The 19,338-nt window shown below is 40.0% G+C and overlaps 1 protein-coding gene across 6 annotated transcripts in view; it reads left to right on the top strand.

Annotated features, from left to right (window-relative positions):
* Positions 1 to 7,129: 7,129 nt before the first annotated feature.
* CCDC66 (coiled-coil domain containing 66) overlaps positions 7,130 to 19,338 on the top strand; it is a 56,661-nt gene continuing 44,452 nt past the window's right edge. For 3 of the 6 annotated variants that reach the window (XM_036267282.1, XM_036267283.1, XM_036267281.1), the window contains exons 1-4: positions 7,130 to 7,197; positions 8,797 to 8,861; positions 9,525 to 9,550; positions 18,732 to 19,167. In XM_036267282.1, the coding sequence (XP_036123175.1) occupies positions 7,187 to 7,197; positions 8,797 to 8,861; positions 9,525 to 9,550; positions 18,732 to 19,167 (538 nt within the window). In that variant the 5' untranslated portion in view covers positions 7,130 to 7,186. Of the gene's footprint in view, positions 7,198 to 8,796; positions 8,862 to 9,524; positions 9,551 to 15,892; positions 15,955 to 18,694; positions 19,168 to 19,338 lie in introns of those variants that run through there. The other 3 variants (XM_036267287.1, XM_036267286.1, XM_036267284.1) reach the window with 3 other exon arrangements.

Below are 19,338 nucleotides of genomic sequence, written 5' to 3'. Positions count from 1 at the left end.
TGCGGGTGGCAGCCACTCAATGTTTCTCTCTCACATAGATGTTTCTCTCTCTCTCTCTTCCTCCCTCTCACCCTCCCACTCTATCTGAAGATAAATGCAAACAAATATCCTCAGGTGAGGATTGAAAAAGAAGATTGGCTGGTGAAGAAGTCTCCATACTATCAACTTCATTTTGCAGAGTTAGTGGAGAGACCTCTATTCTTATATCCTTGTTACAAAAGAGACTTACCCCCAAATTTAAGACTCAGAGCTGCCCAGCTAACCTCTCCTTAGTTGCTGCTAAACCTTAAGTTAATCATGGTGTACCCCTTTCTTTGGTATGTCTAAGATAATATGTAAATTATGAGCCTCTGTTGCCCCATTACAGATTTAGATGTAGCATTTTTCCATTTTCCATGATTCCTTTTCAAGCAGGCAGTCATTGGTTTGTAGTAATTTTAATGTATCTTTTTTCCAAACATATATATTTTTTTAATTTACCAAATGTGTCAGGCCTTGTGGGGGAAACGATGAACAAGGGCAGCATATCTATGTTCCTACAGAGATTATACTCTAGTGGGACAACGATGTCACCAGGATGACAAATGCTGTAAGGGGGAAATAGAGGGTGCAGCCTGGAGAGGATGAGACTGGGGAGAGAGGGCAGTAAGAAGAGCCCTCCCAGGAGGATGTGCATCTCAGCAGGAACCTGTGAGACAGGTTACTGAGTCAAGGGTGCCCTGAGGAATTGTTTTCCAGTGAGAAGAAGTGGCTCTGGAGGGCAGGGATTTTGTCCATTGTCGTTATTGCTTTATCCCTTGTGCTAAAACAATTCTTGGGACACAGTAGACACTCAATAAAATCTGTGGTATAAATGACTATGTAAAGGTGGGATATAGGCGCCAGTATGGCTGCATTTGAGGAAGTGAAAGGGTATGAGTGTAGGGAGACTTGGAGTGTGAGGGGCAGTGACGAAAGGTGATATTTAAAATATCAAGATGATGATACTCTGGTTTCTCTTCAGATAACATAAATCTTTCACCTTAAAACATCAAGATGAGGCTGATGAACATGTGAAATCCTTTGGACTTTATGTCAGGGTTAATAGAGCTTTGTTTTTTTTGTTTTGTTTTTAATAGAGTTTTTAAATTATTGAGATATTTTTAGCAGGAGAGTAACTTCAGCAGACTCGCATTTTAGAAATCATTCTGGCTACAAAATAGGAGGCTGTTGGAATACTCCTGGGGAGAGATGGGAGTGGCTGTAACTAGGGTGGGCAAGTAGGTGTGAAGAAAGACTGGGGATAATGTAGAATCGTCTACTTAGGAACTGAAAGGAACCTTAGACAGCTCGTCTAATCTCGTATATAAAGAATCTAAGGTCAGAGAGCATTAATTGACTTACTCCAGTAGTGGTTTTCTTTCTCTGTTTCCTCTGCATTTGGTATTTCTTAAGATGTTTTCAGAATTGCCCAATTAAGACCTTCATCTCTTCACACCTGAACAATTTACTTAATTAATTTTGCTTTTGTTTAATGTATCAGTCCTTTGTATCATCTTGCTCCTCGAGACAGAGAAGACTTCTGATTAACTTGCTCTGTAGAGCAGCACTCCCAAATGAATCACAAACACTGCTGGACAGTGATGGTGTGTAAAAGGAAAAAGTGGCCCTGGCCAATCTGGCTCAGCAGCTGGAGTGTCAATCTGAGGACCAAAAGGTTGTGGATTCGATTCCCAGCGCTGATCGGGGTCCTGGGGGAGGCAGCCAATCGATGTGTCTCACATTCTCTTTCTCTCCCCCCCCCCCCCCGGCTCCTTCCCTTCCACTCCATCTAAAAATCAATGGAAAAGTATCCTCAGGTAAGGATTAATATAAAAAAAAGGGGGGGGGGGAGTGAATGCCACAAATGGAGGGTGCAGGGTCTTCCCAGGTGTGTATTTCTGAAAAAGTCTTTGAACAGTTTCAAGTAAAGCTGCAGAAATCAGCCTAGGATATAACTTTCCAAAGCAGGATTTTAATTATTTTGTATAATGTAAAAATGAGTTTGCTGAAGTCATTTTAGAAAGAAATCCACAGACGTCAAGAGTGGGGTCCTTAAGCACTGACTGTGGGAAGGGGTTCTAGGTAGTCCTGACAGCAACAGGCTTCACAGTTACACAGTTCTGACGACAGTCCCTGGCTTTCATCATTAATCAAAACGACCCTGGGCTAACTGCAGATGCTCCATATACACAATATAATAATATTTTCAGATACATTCAGCCTGAATGGTGCACTGCCATACCCTGTCAGTCAGAAATATTTAAGTATGTCTGATGAACTGGTTCGGTGGACCTGCCAGAAGTGAATTTAACAGGAACTCCTATGAGGATCTAAGGGGAAGAAAGATCTCAGTTATGGGGGCTCTCCTTGCAAACTCTATAAAAACTGAGTGAAAGCATTCAAAATCATGAGTCATCAGGAAAATGAAGATTAAAATCACAATGAGCAGCCATTTCATATCCACTAGAATGGCTAAAATTAAAAACCGACAATACCAAATGTTGGTGAAGATGGGAAGCTATGGGAACCCTTATCCTCATACATTCAGAGTATGAGATGATGAAAACTTTTTGGGAAACAGTCTGGTAGTTTCTAATAAAAAATTTAAAACATCTGCCCTGTGACTCAGCAATTCCTCTCTTAAGTATTTGCCCATGGGAAATGAAAATATATGTTTGCAAATAGACTTGTGCAAGAGTGTTTAGAGAAGCTTTTTTTCATAATAACCCTAAACTAAAAATGGTCCAAATAGTCAACAGATTATCATAGATTCATACAATGGAACACTATTCAGCAACAAGACAGAACAAACTCTTGTACTTGCACAACATGGTGAACTCACAAATATGCTAAGTGAAAGAGGCCAAACTCGAAGCCTACACCTTGTATGGTTCCATTTATGTGACATTTTAGAACAGGCTAAAGTAATGAATGGTGATAGAAATCAGAACAGTTATTGCTTAGAGAAAGGGGTGGGGATTCATAGAAGAGGCTACAAGAGAACTTTGGGGGGAAGTCAGAAATGTTCTGTATCTCGATTGAAGTGATATTTAAATTGGTGTATACATTTACCAAAACTCTTTGAATTAGACACTTAAGATCTGTGCACTTTACTCTTGGAATTTTTTTAAGTCAGTTTTTTTTTATCCTCACCTGAGGATATTTTTGCATTTATCTTCAGATAGAGTGGGAGGGGTAGAGGGAGGAAGAGAGAGAGAGAAATATTGATGCAAGAGAGACACATCGACTGGTTGCCACCCGCACAACCCCAATCGGGGACGGGGAAAAACCGCAACTGAGGTACGTGCCCTTAGCGGGAACCGAACCCGGGTCTCTGCTTCGCCGGCCAATGTTTTAACTGCTGAGCCAAACTTGCCAGGGCTAAAGTCAGTTTTTATTAAGAATATATATTGAGCCCTGGCCGGTTTGGCTCAGCAGTTAAGCATCAACCTGTGGTCCCATGAAACCCGGGTTTAATTCCTGGTTCCCGCTAAGGGCACGTACCTCAGTTGCGGTTTATCCCCAGCCCTGGTTGGGTTGTGCGGGTGGCAGCCACTCGATGTGTCCCTTCACGTCGATGTTTCTCTCTTTGTCTCATCCTCTCCCTCCCACTCTATCTGAACAAAAAATGGAAAAATGTCCTCCGGTGAGGATTAAAAAAAAAAAGAATATAAATTGATTATACAAATGACATATTATAAGGAGAGTGCTGTTAAACAAATGAGCTCTGAAATGGACAGCAATATGTAAACACCTGAAATACAAAATCTTCTCAGGCAGAATATGCTATATTCGTATCTGTAAATCGATTAGTATTCAATGTCCATCATAGAATGAGCCTCACCATTATGATATAGCTCTTTGTTAAGAAACTATATTGGTATTAAATTCATGGTATTAATGAACACCTTGGAAGATCAAAAATATAATTCTGCAGTGATCAATTTTTTTTGGCTCAGCTTCAAATTCATACTTTATGCCTCCTCTATAAAAATGGATCTGGGACCTTTAAGTATTTTTCCTTTATAGCTGACAGGATGTCAGTAGAGGGGGCTGGAGAGACACTGCAGGAAAAGAGTCCAGTGTGTTTACTTGGCAGGCTCCTCAGAATCCAGCTGCTCAGCAAAGGAGGCTTCCCCCAGTTACCAGCTTCTGCAGCATGGGCAGCCTCTCCAGTGTCCAGCCCCTAGCCCACCAGGCCTCCTCAGTACTCAACTCCTGTAGAGCACAGTGGCCAGCAGCACACAGCCACAGCGGGTCTCCCAGCAACCCCTCAGGCAGTTTTGTAGTGGAGTGCTCCTGGTGAGACACCTTCTTGAACAGATTCCTCCAGGACCCTGGAGAGGCACAAGCCTTCAGTAAATTCTGCATCTCAGTCCTGGGGAGCAGGGGTGCTCTCCTTTGGTTGCTCTATCTAAACTGCTCCTTATATCCTGTACTTCTTGGAGTTCTCTTTATTTCTTACTAGTCAATCTCTGATTACATCAATCCCCTGTTATAGTTAACAATTCTTACATTGAACTTTCCCTGTTCAAATTATGGTGGGACTTCTCTCTTCTGATTGGATCCAAGCTGATGTAAACCCTCAGAAGCAAAATGAAAACACAATTTTAACTTAAGGCTACCTTATCAGGCACTTGATAACAGCAGCAGTTTCCATAAAAGTGTTTACTCATAACAGAGATGAAATACACACCGTATTTAAAGAAGGAAATGATTTACATACTTAGATGGCTAAGCAAAATAAAAGCATATGAAGATATTTTTCTTTTGTATTTTTACTAATATAAACAGTTCAAACAACCATAATTTTTTTTTTGTTTACTTTGTGATGAGCGAGATATATACATTTATTATCTTAGGAAAGTCTTGCATTGCTCTTAAAATTGACTTAATTGAAAGTTAAATTCAGGGGCGCCACAGACATCTAAATGACTTACAGAGAACCAAATGAGTTACAAGCTCTCTTCCCTTCTTCAGTAAAAAATGTTCAAAGCCTACTGTCATTTTAAAGAAAATATTTCTTTTGCCCTGGCCGGTTTGGTTCAGCGGTTAGAGCGTCGGCCTGCGGTCCTGAGAGACCCGGGTTCAGTTCCCGCTAAGGGTGCGAACCTTGGTTGCAGTTTGTCCCCGGCCCTGGTCGGTTGTGCAGGTGGCAGCCACTCGATGTGTTCCTTTCACATCGATGTTTCTCTCTCTCTCTCTGTTCCTCTCTCTCCCTCCCACTCTACCTGAACAAAAAATGGAAAAATGTCCTCGGGTGAGGATAAAAAAAAACAACAACAACAAAAAAGAAAATATTTCTTTTAAAAATCTCTTTCTCTACACACACACAATATTGGTTCTGTTTCTTTGGAGAACCCTGATTAACACACAGGGATTCAAACAGATACTTGTACACCAACATTCACTGTGGCATTATTCACAAGAGCTAAAACGTGGAAACAACCCAAGTGCCCATCAACAGAAGACTGGATAAACAAATATATATACACAATGGAATATCATTTGGCCATAAAAAGAAATGAAGTTCTGCTATATGCTACAACATGGATGAACCTTGACCATTATGTTAAGTGAAAGAAGCCAGACACAAAAGGACAAATCTTATATGAGTCCACTTATATAAAATATCAAGACTAGACTGATTCATAACGAGGCAGAAATAAGATTAGAGGTTACCAGGGGTTTCGGGGGAAGGAGGATTGGAGAGTTATTTTTTAATGAGTATATAGTTTCTGTTTGGGATAATGAAATAGTTTTGAAAACATACTGGTGATGGTTGCACAACACTGTGCCACTGAATTGTATACTTGAAAATGGCTAAAATGGGATAATTTTTTATAGATATTTCTATAGTAAAAAATTAAAAATGTATGCCCTAGCCAGTTTTGCTTATTGGTTACAGCATCGGCCCATGGACCAAAGAGTAGCAAGTTTGATTCTGGTCAGGCCCTCGGTTGTGGTTGGGTTTCCAGGCCCCAGCCCTGGTTGGGGTCATGCGGGAGGCAATCAACAGCGATGTGTCTCTCTCACATTGATGTTTCTCTCTCTCTCTCTTTCCCTCCCTCTCACTCTATCTGATGATAAATCCTCAGGTGAGGATTTAAAAAAATAAGATAGATGAAAAAACTGTGAACTTTAGTAACTGCATTGTAATCTAGGAGCATCCTTATCATGAAATACACTTCAGTTGAATCTTACAAAGTTGTCGCATTTTTTATTTTTGCTGTTCATTCATTTAAGAAATGTTTACTGTCCATACTGCTGAGCACCAGATGCTGCGGCTATAGAGGTAATGCCACCAACTGTCTGCCTCTCTGAAGCTCACTGTGACACAGAATCTTAAAGGTGTGAGTATTGTGATGGAAAGGTCAGCGACTGGGGAGTTCAGAGATCCCGGTCCTAATTTACCTGCCAGTGGGATCCAGAGGAGCTTAAACTGAGATGTGAAGGATGAATAGGAGTTAGATTCATATAACACTAGATTGGATCATGGGCTCTGGGGTTAAATTGCTTGGACAAATTGCTTAACCTCTCCGTGCCTCGACTCATGTTGTAAAGCTTAAATAATAGATGTCAGGAGCTTAGATCCAGCCAGGTTTGGCATGTAAGAGCTAGATTTATTGAGCACTTTTAACTGTTGCCGCTATTTAGAAAGAGCTACAACGTGCTAGGCTTCGGGCTGAGGTCATGGCAAGAAACAAGACATGCCCTGTACCAGCCCTAGTAGTTTCTTCCCAGTACCCCGCTAACTTATTTTATAACTAAGCCTCTCTTCCGGATATAAAACATTGAAAATGTTAACTTCCCTAAAACGTTTAGGCTTTTGGTTTCTCCCTATTCTGGCCACCTCCACTCGGGCTGACGGGCTGAACTCTGGGGGTGGTGCAGGGCAGGCCGGGGATACGAGGGCGAGGAGGGAAGGCCTCTGCCATCCAAGCGCCGGGACTGGAAGCACCTGGCCTGGCGAAGGAAGCCAATCACCCCCGCAGCTTCGCCCGGTTGAGCGCACCCACCAGCAAGCCCAGCCTTGATTGGTCCTCTCTCTTAGCTCCCGGCATCTCTTTATCCAATCGGCGTCGGGCTTGTTGATCCGCGGCGGCAACCGACGTACACAAGGGGCTCGGGCGTCTGGTGGAGAGAGAGAGCGAGAGGTCAGGCCATGAACTTGGGGTAAGCTGGGGCGAGAAAGGTGGGCGTCACCCGAGAGGGGGAGAGGCTGGGACGGCACGGGGGCTCCTTCGCGGACAAACTTCCGGGCCTGCGGCGCCCGCAGAGGCAGTGCGGGCTCCCTGAGGTGAAGTAGGCGGGGGTCCGGGTCGGCCTTGGGAACCCCCACAGCCCTCGCTTTGCGGCTTCGTAACTCGAGTTAAAACTGTCATGACCTCTTTTCCCGCCCGGTCACGTACCTCTGAGTGGAGGAGGAGAGGAGTGGAGATAAGCGGGGAGGCGGGTGGAGAGGAAGCCTGGTCTGTCCCCGGGGAGAAAGCCGGGCTCAGGCCGCGACCCTGCCATTGGGGTCGGCGGGCCGTGCGAGCGCCGACGGGAGTGAGCGCCCGGCCGGCGGGGGCCGAGGCCCCTCGGAATCGCCGTGTTGCCTGGGCCAGGCCCATGCTGGGTCCTCCTGAGTAGGGACGACTGCCTGGTTTTCATCGCTGCGAAGTGTAACATTTTCAGGTGAAAAGTCAGTACCGCACATCATTTAGCAAGTACATTGTATGTTCTTGAATCTAGGGATTGAAAAATAAGACAGTCGGCCCCTGCAGACACTTACAGTGTGGTACTGCTAAACAGACTTTTGGCTGTTTCATTCAAGGCTTTTTGTTTTTGTTTTTGTTTTGGTCCCTCCAAATTCGAACTCCCGATCTCCGCAGCAATGAAGCCCTTAAAACCCTACCCGAGCAACACGTCCTATTTCGTGTTCCTAATCAGACCTTTCCCAACCTTTCTGCTGGCCCGCCGAATTTAATTGTGCCTCTTGCAAGTCACTTTTGTCCCTTTTTTTTTTTTTTTTTTAATAAAACAAATTAACTTTATGGACTGCTCTTTTTGTCTGTAGAGGAGTTTTTATTAGGATCCTAACCGATACACAAGTTTATTGGCAGTGTCTGCTGTTACTTTGTGCCCTCTGAGTTGACATGCACAAATAAAAAGTATAGCATGAGGCATGGCTCGGTTGGGTGATTCCCGGTCAGGGCACATGCCCAGGTTGTGGGCCAAATCCCCAGGGGGGGCGTGCAGGCGGCGGCTGATCGATGTTCTCTCTCATCCACGATTCTCTCCCTCCTTCCCTCCCTCCCTCTCTGAAATCAATAAGGAAAACAAATTTTATATATATATATATATATCAGCCACAGTTTATTAAATAGGGTGAGGCAAAATTAGGTTTACATTTGGGATTATGCGGAACAGTTTATTCTTGTATTATTTATCAATTACTATATTTTTCATACAAACAACTGTAAACCTACTTTTGTCCCACCCTGTAGATTTATTGTTGTGATAATAAACCTTTCAATAAATGTGAATGTGTATTAATTGTAATATTCAAAATAGAGTGGAACTCTGTGCTCAAACAGCAAATAACCTTGGTAATGTTACAACTCATTTTCAGATAATACTCTAGCATGTCATAGAATGTGTAAGTTATGAGATCATTATGAAACTAATAAATGGTAGTTAGATATGTTCCTTTAAATTAAGTGAGGAGTTTTGAACAAACGAATGAATGAAAAATAAAATGTTGCTGTGTCTTACTGTTTTCTTTTGCAGAGATGGTTTAAAGCTTGAAACTGAATTATTGGATGGAAAAACCAAGCTAATATTGTCTCCATATGGTATGCTGTGTTATTGGAATCTAAAATGTTAACTTTTTGAATTCCTACATAAAATTTATACTAGTGTAACAGATTTTTTGCTTGTGTTAGAGTACAGAAATAGTAGTTTTAAATGATACTTTGAAAAAAGCTGTTTACCCTAACTTTCTCAAATTTATTTTTAGCCAATTCAGATTTCATCACTGCTTACTACTGTCAGTATTCATAAAATTTAATTTTCCAGTATAGTTCATATGTGATGTATCTTTTCATTATATTTGTATATAGCAAATATTCTTATTGCCTAATGAATAATCTAGGTGAGAATGTACTTGTTCTGTGTGTGTAAAGAATGTATTGTTTGAAAAAATTAAATTATAGTAAGACCACAGTTGCTAAAGTCATTTTTTGTATTAGTTTTAAAACTCAGAGTATAATTTGGTAGTCTTCTCATTCACCTTATTTTCTTTTTCCTTGGATCTGTTTATAGTTTTGTCTTGGAAAATAAAAATGATATACACATACTTGAACCACACTGTAAATCAACACTCAGGACCTAAAGTTATTGCTTTTGGGGTTAATATTTCTACTTAATATCTTAAAACATAGCTAATTTAAAAAAATTCGTAATTGCCTTAGTATGTTTTCAGTTGATAGTTTAGTAATTTTTTTTTTCTTTTGTAGAATGTAAATCAAAAATTTCTGTGAAGGTAAGCCAAACAAATAACTTTGACTTGACCTGTTTTCAAATGTAAAATGTGGTTTTCATTTCTTTTCTTTCTTTCTTTTTTTTTTAAACTCTCATCTGTGGATATTTTTCTGTTTATCTTCAGATAGAGTGGGAGGGAGGGAGAGACAGAGAAACATCAATGTGAGAGAGACACATCAATTGGTTCTTCCCACACAGGCTCTGACCAGGGCTGGGGATTGAACCTACAACCCAGGACCTTGTCCTTAACTGGGAATTAAACTCATGACCTTTCGGAGCATAGGCCAATGCTCTATCCACTGAACCACACCAGCCAGTGCTATTGCAGCTATTTTTATTTGAGTCACATTAATAAGTACTGTGTGCCCCTTTTCAAGCTCCTGGATAAAAATTACTTGTAATAGTTGATTTCTACCTTTCCCCTGGATTCTAGTCTCTTTCATATGTTCCCTCTTTCATTAATGGACACCACATTTGTGGAAACATTTAATTGTCTTTTTAACCATTTTAGAACATCTGGAGTTACCCTTTTATGCCTATAATAAAGTTACTAGTCATAGACTTTTTTTTTTCCAGAGGAACTAATATACCTCAGATGATGTTGATTTTAAATTATTTATTGTCTTAAAGCAATTTGTTTGGATTTATTCCTCTTGCTTTTGGGACTCCAAAATACTGATAAATGGTAAATATGAGGTGATGGTAATTAGCTTGATTGTGGTGATTATTTCACAATGTATACCTGTGCCAAATCAAGTTGTATACCTTAAATCTATACAATCTTTAAATTGTCAGTGATACCTCAGTAAAGCTGGGGAAAAAATACTGATGCAATCTAAGTCTTCCTTCTATATTGATTTTATTTCAGGAGCTTCTCTTCCCTTATTTACAGAGCTTGCTAAAATTCTCTTTTCTTTCTTTGCAGAAGATAAAAATCCCAAATGTTCCTTTTTTGTTTTAATCAGTTTTTAACCTCTCAAATGTCATAATTCTGCAGCTGTATGTTGAAATTATTTATTTATTTATTTTTATCCTCACCTGAGGACATTTTTCCATTTTTTGTTCAGGTAGAGTGGGAGGGAGAGAGAGGAACAGAGAGAGAGAGAGAGAGAAACATCGATGTGAAGGGAACACATCGAGTGGCTGCCACCGGCACAACCGACCAGGGCCGGGAACAAACTGCAACCGAGGTACATGCCCTTAGCGGGAACCGAACCCGGGTCTCTCAGGACCGCAGGCCGATGCTCTAACTGCTGAGCCAAACCGGCCAGGGCGAAATTATTTTTTTATAAGTTATTCATTAAGTCTTTCTCTTTTTTTAATCTTCACCTGAGGCTATTTTTCCATTTATCTTCAGATAGAGTGGGAGGGAGGGAGGGACACATCAACTGGTTGCCTCCCGCAGGACCCACCAGGGCTAGGGACAAAACAGCAACCAAGGTATGTGCCCTTGACTGGAATCGAACCCAAGACTCATTGGTCTGTGGGCCGACGCTCTAACCACTGAGCAAACCCAGCCAGGACCATTAATTCACTCTTAATAGTGCATTTCTTTTTTTTCCACTGGAGTAACCTTACAATACCTACCTAAAGTTGTTTTGTCCCTTCCTCACGAGTTGAATTACTGTCATCTTCATGGTGTACTCTTTTTTTTTCCTCACTCGAGGACATTCTCCCATTTTTTGTACAGACAGAGTGGGAGGGAGAGAGAGGAAGAGAGAGAGAGAAACATTGATGTGAAAGGGACACATCGAGTGGCTGCCACCCGCACGACCAACCAGGGCCGGGGACAAACTGCAACCCAGGTACATGCCCTTAGCGGGAACCGAACCCGGGTCTCTCCGGACCGCAGGCAGGTGCTCTAACCGCTGAGCCAAACCGGCCAGGGCTTCATGGTGTACTCTTTAAACACAGCTGAACTCTGTGTCATCATCATCAAGTTTAACACATGTGGTCAGAGTACTTTCTTAATTCTATCAAAATCTCTCCTGTATTTTTAATCTGTTTTAATGAATGTGAAGTAATGATGGTTACCAGCCTTATTTCTTAAGCATATAGGAAGAGAAATGGAAGAAATATTAATGACTTAATATCATGAGTAATTTATGAATTCCAAATTCTTAAAAGTATCTCACAAATTATTTTAAATATAAAACATTAAAAGAAATTTTACAGGTATTTCTACATGTGAGAATCAGAGTAGTGACACACTAAAAGGTATATGCATTATTAGTGCTAAGTAGCACATTTTATATTTTAAAATGTTACTTTTCTCACCCAGCCAGTGTGGCTCAGTGGATTGAGTGTCCTCCCAGAGACTGAGATGTCCTGGTTCAATCCCCAGTGGTGGGAATGCAGGAGGCAGCCGATCGATTGAGGTTTCTCTCTCCTCTCTTGCTCTAAAAAAATCAATAAAAACCAATTTAAAAAAAATTAATGTTACTTTTCTTTGATTCTTTCTGGCCTTGGGATCCTGGCCTCATAAATTGTGAGATCAGCCAATATTAAACAACTGCACTGGACACTATCTTTATACAGTCGTCCCTCGCACTTCGACTTTTGTGGCTTCACTCTATCGTGCTTTTTTCAAATACATTAAAAAGTTGATTGAGAGTCAAAATGATACAGTGTGCACTCGGTTGTCTGAGTCAATTATACACCCCTGTATTACAATTAAAATTACTGTATGTATGGACTATAGGCCTATGTATTTGAGCACCTCAAGAAACCTTCAATGCCAGGTGCAACCGCTAGAGTGAAACGGATTAACTGCAGTAAACGAGGGACAACTGTATGGAAAATAATGGTAGTATTAAAACTAAAAGAGCAGCATGCTACATAAAAATGTTTATGACCGAAAGACCCTTCTTTTTGAGCTATTAAAATTTATCTTATCCCAGAAACACTGGGGAAATGATTTGGGCTAGAGTTTTTTTCTTATTAAGTAACTTGAATATAATTGAATATTTATTTGGTAGTTTATGATTTTTTGCTGCCTTTTTTCATTGTTCTTTGGCATTAAGTTGCAGAAAGTATTCAGAGTTGAGCTGGATGTAAAGTGACCTTGTGCCATATCATTTTCCACCCCCACCCCCTTTATTAAATAAATATTTTGGAAGATCTTTTCTGTATATTATTTTTTGCATTTGCTTTTGTGTTTCTTTTTTGTGTGTATGTTATTTCTGATGTAATTGGATTGTGGCAAAATAATTCTAATTAAATTAGAGTTCTAATTAAATTACTAGGTTTCTTTTAACAAGAATTTACTATAAAATTCTAATGTATGTGTAGACTTCTATTCTTGGCTTTATTCTGTGACTGTGAGAAAGGAAAAAACAGTAAAATCCATGTTTCCTGGAAGTGGGAGTATCAGGCAGATAAATAACTAGATAATACAAGAAAAATAGAATGGGTGTTATAGTAGGGTTATTAAAAGGAGAAAATATTGGAAAGCAGCTCTTTGTGGTTTGAAAAGACCAGGGAATGCTTCATAAATGAGGTGACGTTTTAATTAGAACTTAAAAAATGAGGGAGATATTTATAGTCAAAGAAGTAGGGAAGTGTATTCCAAGTTCACAGGAAATGGTGGGCAAAATACGAGATACAAAGTATAATTTGCATTTGAGGAATAGGGTGTACCTCAGGGAAGTGTAGAGCATAAAGCTTTGCAGGGTTACTGTCATGAAGAGTTTAAATGAACACAGAATTTATTTGATTTTCATACAGGGAACATTACAAATTTTTTTTTAAATCTGGCTAAGATATGATTCAATTTGTGTTATCGGGCTTCAGGCAACTCTGTGAAGGACAGATTATCATAACAGGGAGATCAGTTAAAGGTCAATTGTAGTAGTCCAGGGAGAGTCTTTTGAGGTCCTGAATTTGTATGGTGGCTAGTGGAATGGAAAGAAGGGGACAAAAATGAAAACATTTCCAGATACGTTAAGGGGATGGACTGCACTTCTTAGCAGTTCCAGTGAGGCACTAATTAGAGAAATGAAATGTTCAACCGTTAATAACTCAAAAAAAGGCCAGTGTAAGTCAAAGAATGGTGAGATTACTAGGAGCTGTAATAGTTGGAGACTGACCGAGGTGTTAGAGCTTAGCTGTGTAAGCTATGTGCAATCTGGTGATAATTTGTTTAATCTGCACAGTGGTTTTCAAAAACTAGAATGAATTACCGATGTCTAAAAATTGGAAAATTTAAAGTAAAATCTGGCATTCTTGGTTCTCTCTAAATATTGGATGATTTAGTAAATAGACTCATTTCTTTTTGGCAATGTAATTTGGTTCTGAGTAGTATCTCTCCTTTAGGTGGAAAAGTGCTCTTCAATTTATCCTAGTTCCCACCAGCCTACAATATAGGAGGTATTTGAGTTTTCTACCTCTCGTTTATATAATTAGTTATATTAAAATACCACAGGGATGGGAGTGTAAAAAAGTATTTTAGAATGTGGTATTGATATTATCAAAAACCTAAAGCCAGGAACAAATAGGATACAGTCGTCCCTTGCCACTTCGCGCTTCGACTTTCGCGGCTTCACTCTATCGCGGTTTCATTCAGCGCGAAGTGGCAAGGGACAACTTGTATAAGTAAAGAACCCTATTTCATGGAAATTCATTTATCAGGTAGAGTCTGGAACTGATTAATTGTGATAAACGAGGGCCGACTGTATAGGTGAGGTGAATAAGGTAATAAAGGAATCTTGTGGCTGATCCTACAGGTGTATTTTGAAAAGTAGGGCAAAATGGGATTGGTGAATTGGTCAAATTGTGGTTGTGTATTATGTAATTTATTGAAATACAAGGAAAGTTGGGATATGATAAGTTCAATGAAAGCCATGTTGCATCTCCTTGACCTCCTTGATGGCAAGAATATTGTCTTATTCAACTTGACACCTCCAACACTTTCCCCATAGTGGTGAGCACATAAAAAGCAACTCTTGCTGGGCTGTGTGCCTCAGTGTTTGAGTATCAACCCATGCACCAAGAGGTCGCTGGTTTGATTCCTGGCAGGGCATATACCCAGGTTGTGGGCCAAATCCCCAGTGAAGGGCATTCAGGAGGCGGCCAATTGATGATCTCTCTCATCAATGTTTCTATGTTGCTCTCCCTCTCCCTTCCTTTCTCTAAAATCAATAAAGGAAAAAACAAAAAAAAAAGCAACACTTAATAGTGATTAAATGATTGTTGAATTATTTTAGATTAGTTGGGTTTACAGAAATGTACAGTGGATTAAATGGGATAGATTTGAGATAGGCAGATTGTGAACTAGTAATGAAAACCTGAATTTAGGCTTATTGTTGTATAAATGATGAGAAAAAGGTTTTGAAGGAAAAAATGACCAATTCTTGCTGGTAAGCTAAAGAAGACTATAAAGGAGGATAAAGAGTCACAGATGACTTCATGGTTACTGGGCTGAGAGATTAGAACTACAGAGCTAAAGAAATGGGGTATTTTGGAAAGAGAAGCTAATCTGGGAGAGAGATGAGAAGAGAGAAAGAATTCAATCTTTGTCCTGGCCAGTTTTGCTCAATGATTAGAGCTTCAGCCCGTGGACTGAAGGGTCACGGGTTTGATTTCTGGTCAAGGGCATGTGCCTGGGTTGCAGGTTCGATCCCTGGCCCTGGTTGGGGTTGTGTGGGAAGCAACCAGTTGATGTGTCTCTCTCACATCAGTGTTTCTCTCCCTTCCTTCCACTTTATCTAAATATCTAAAAATCAATGGAAAAATATCCTTGGGTGAGGATTAAAAAAAAAAAAGAATTTAGTCTTTAAAATGGCATAGTTGAGGATAGTCATTCAACCAAAATTTATTGAACACCTACTGTGTTGTTATGGTACTGGGAATATAGCAGTGGACAAAGCAGACAACATTGGAAAGGGGTAGAATGGGCAGACAATAAGAAAAATAAATATAGACTATTAGAAGAAAAAGGCTATAGAGAAAACAGAAAGGGAAAATCACATGCGGGGGACAGCAGCCTTGAGAAAAGGGAGCTAGGGAGGTAGAGGAGTGAAGGTAGTGCAGGAAACCTGCAGTTTTAAATAGGGTGATCAGAGAAGACCTTCCTAAGCTGGTGATATTGGAGCACATATTTGAAGGAGATGAGTGAATGAGCCAGGTGGACTCTGAAGGAAGAATGTCCCAGGTAGAGGGACTGACTAATGGTAAGGACTAAGACTGGAGGTACTTGTTGAATTTAAGGAAAACCAAGAAGCCCAGGTGGCTGGAGGCTAAGAGGAAATGAGATTAGAGATGAGATAAAGGGGACAAATGGGAGTGTGCCCAGATCATTAGGTCTTTTTTGGTCTGAGTTAAGAAGTTCAACTTTTCTTTCTAGTGAGATGGGAAGCCACTGGAAGCTTTTGAAGAAAGTGACATGATCTGATTTAACATATTAAGGTAATCACTGTGACTGCTGTGTGAGTAGCAAGGGTAGAAGCAGGAAAACCAGTTAGAAGGCTTTTCAGTTATTTAGGCAACAGGTAAGTGGTTTGGGGTGGAGGGGTGGCAAGAGATGTTCAAGAGTAGTGTCAAATTCAGGGTGTATTTTGAAGGCAGAGCAAAATAAGGTTTGATAACAAGTTAAATGAGAAATGAAAGAAGATTCAAGAATAATTCCAGCCCTGGCCGGTTTGGCTCAGTGGATAGAGTGTTGGCCCATGGACCAGAGAGTCCTGAGTTCGGTTTCCGCTAAGAGCACGTATCTCTGTTGCAGTTTGTCCCCGGCCCCCATTAGGGTCATGTGGGTGGCAACCACTCAGTGTGTGTGTGTGTCTCTCTCCCTCTCTCCCTCTCTCCTTCCCGCTCTGTCTAAAGAAAAAGATAGATAAAATATTTAAACAAACAAAAGAATAATTCCAAAATTTTTGGCATGAGCAAGATGGGAAAGACTGCCCTGGCCAGTTTGGCTCAGCGGTTAGAACATCGGTCTGCAGTCCAGAGAGACCCGGGTTTGGTTCCTGCTAAGGGCATGTACTTCGGTTGCATTTTGTCCCCGGCCCTGGTTGGGTCGTGCAGGTGGCAGCCACTCAATGTGTCCCTTTCACGTCGATGTTTCTCTCTTTCTTCCTCTCTCTCCCGCTGTATCTGAATAAAAAATGGTAAAGTGTCCTTGAGTGAGGATTAAAAAAAATGGGAAAGACTAAGGGGAGGAAGTTTTTTTAGGGGCAAGAGGGAGATCAGGCGTTTAGTTTTGGACATGCTGAGTTTGAAGTGTCTATTAGAAACTCAATGGAAGTGTTGGATAGACAGATGGAACCTGAATTTAGGGGAGAGACCCATCCTGGAGACAAGTTTGGGGGTCGTCATTATATGCATAATATATAGAGCCACAAAAGTAAATGAAATTACCAAGTGAATGAGAGAATTTAAGAAATAGATCTTGGGACTGAGTCCTAGGCATTCCAACTTTTAAGAGGTCTGAGAGAAAAGGAGGAGCCACTAAAGACTGAGGAGTGCAGCAAGAAGAACCAGGTTTGTGGAGTCCTGTAAGTAAAGTAGAGAAAGTGTTTCAAAATGGAAGGAATAATCAGGTGTATCAAATGCTGCTAAGAGGTCTAGTAAGATGAGAATTTGAGGATTGGTCATTGAATTTAGCAATGTACAAATTATTAGTGACTTTGATGAGCAGTTTTTTTTGTTTTTTGTTATTTTTGGTACATGCCCTTCGCGGGAACTGAACCCCGGACTCTCTGGTCCGCAGGCTGCCACTCCAACCGCTGAGCCAAACCGGCCAAGGCATGATGAGCAGTTTTGGTAGGGTGGTTGGATGAAAGCTTGGTTGGAATGCGATTATAGGAGATGAGAAAGTGGGATCAAGAATTTTTTAAGATGGTAAAAAAGATGAACCAGCAGAGAAGAAATGGTGGTGATTCAGGACAAAGCAAAGGATTGCTAGAGAGAGATCCTTGAGAAAGAGGATTATGGGAATGTGTATGAGTAACAGGAGGACAAGCAGTTTGTATGAGTACAGATGCTAGTATACAGTAAATTTGGTCATAGAAATGAAGTTTTTTTCTAAATGCTTCATTGTAAGATTTTCAGTGAAATATTAATTAAGGTCTTCAGTTGAGAATGAGTATGAAAGAAAGTCTTAGGAGCTAAGAGAAAGTTGAGATTGTTGCTGAGAGAGAGAGTATATGAACTTTGGAAATGTGTGACTGCCAGGTAGCATGAAGAGCCCATTTGTTGTTCTTGGATATGTATTTAAGAGGAAACCAGATGTTGTGACTGTGTTTTTCTCCTTGTATGGAGGCACAGATTAGGTGAAAAGTTAGATTTTACCAGGTTTGGAATTTGTCAAGTGTTTGTGACACAGAGCAGAGGAGTTGAGAATGGAAGACAGTGATGATTTTGGTTGATCGTGGAATTTTAGATTGGTAAGGAGAGATGCAAGAACAAGAGGAAGGTGGTAGGATCAACAGATTATAGATCTAGATCCCAGCAGAGTTAGAGAATTGTTGGTATATGCAAGAAAGTTAAGCTGGAAGAAATAGGAGGTACTTGAAATTGAGATTTTAGAGGGATTGCAGTTATGAGTAGTACAAGATCAGTATAAGATATTACAATGGAAATGAGTAACTGAGGTAGCATGAAGGACGAGTATAGGAGCAGAGTTCAAGGACATGAGAGACTAGAATATTGGAAGAATGATCTATGTGTATATGAAAGCAATGATAATTAAGGCAGGAGTTATGTTAGAGGGATGATGACCCACAGGCTGTTATTCAAGGAATAAGGGCTAGTAACCTAAGGGTCTATAATTGCCTATAATTCTAAAATCAACACAAAATACGTGTATCAGGAGTGAAAAACTTTTGAAAAAAGAGAATTGGTTCAGAAACTTCACTAGCAAAAGGTGAAAACAATAGCATGGCTAAGGATAGTGCGGTGGTGTAATCATGACATGAGATTCAGTGCTGAAGTAGAATGAGATGTCCCATAACAACTAGAATAAATGTTCTTCTGTATTCTTCATTAGCCTGAATAAAATAATAGTTTCCAGTTGATAAAGCTTTCAATTGAAGATTTTCAAAGGTTAAATGTTAGTTTCTTATGGATATGTATTAGCAAAATGGGAAATATTTTAGAGGCCTGGTTTATCACAGATTATATAAAAATAATTGTTGATTTTTCATAGGCTATTATAAAGAACACATTTTTTGGTGTCTTAACAGATGGGAAATAAGACCAAGATTGGAAAATGTACTTTAAGAACAAAACAAACTGGATACATTCTAAAATCAACACAAAATACTTGCATCAGGAGTGAAAAACTTTTGCAAAAGAAGAGAATTGGTTCAGAAACTTCACTGGCAAAAGGTGAAAAAAATAGTATGGCTAAGGATTTATGCAAGCAGTATGCTGATAAAGACTGTCTTCATATCCAGAAAGAGATTTCACCTGCAACCCCTAATATACAGAAGACTAGAAATACCATAAATACATCTGTAGTAGCAAAACAGAAGCCTTGCAAAAAACACATCACAGGTGAAAATATGAAGAGTAGTTTGGTGTGTCTAACACAAGACCAACTACAACAGATTTTGATGACTGTAAACCAAGGAAATAGATCTGTTTTTCTGACTGAGAATGGAAATGAAAAAGAAAAAAGTAAGACTTTCTAAAGTTTTAATTAATATTAATTTTATTGATATAAAGTGTTTTAGAATTTCAGGTTTATTGGATTTTACATAACTGCCTCTTAAATTCTATTTTAAGATGTAACAATTTTTAAAAATAGTTTTTTAAAGAACATTCATATGCAGAATTACTTTTATAACT

This window comes from Molossus molossus, unplaced genomic scaffold (assembly GCF_014108415.1).
Source record: "Molossus molossus isolate mMolMol1 unplaced genomic scaffold, mMolMol1.p scaffold_m16_p_18, whole genome shotgun sequence".
NCBI classification, from domain to species: domain Eukaryota; kingdom Metazoa; phylum Chordata; class Mammalia; order Chiroptera; family Molossidae; genus Molossus; species Molossus molossus.
Note: the sequence above shows the minus strand (reverse complement) of the source record. Positions and strands in the feature narration are given on the sequence as shown.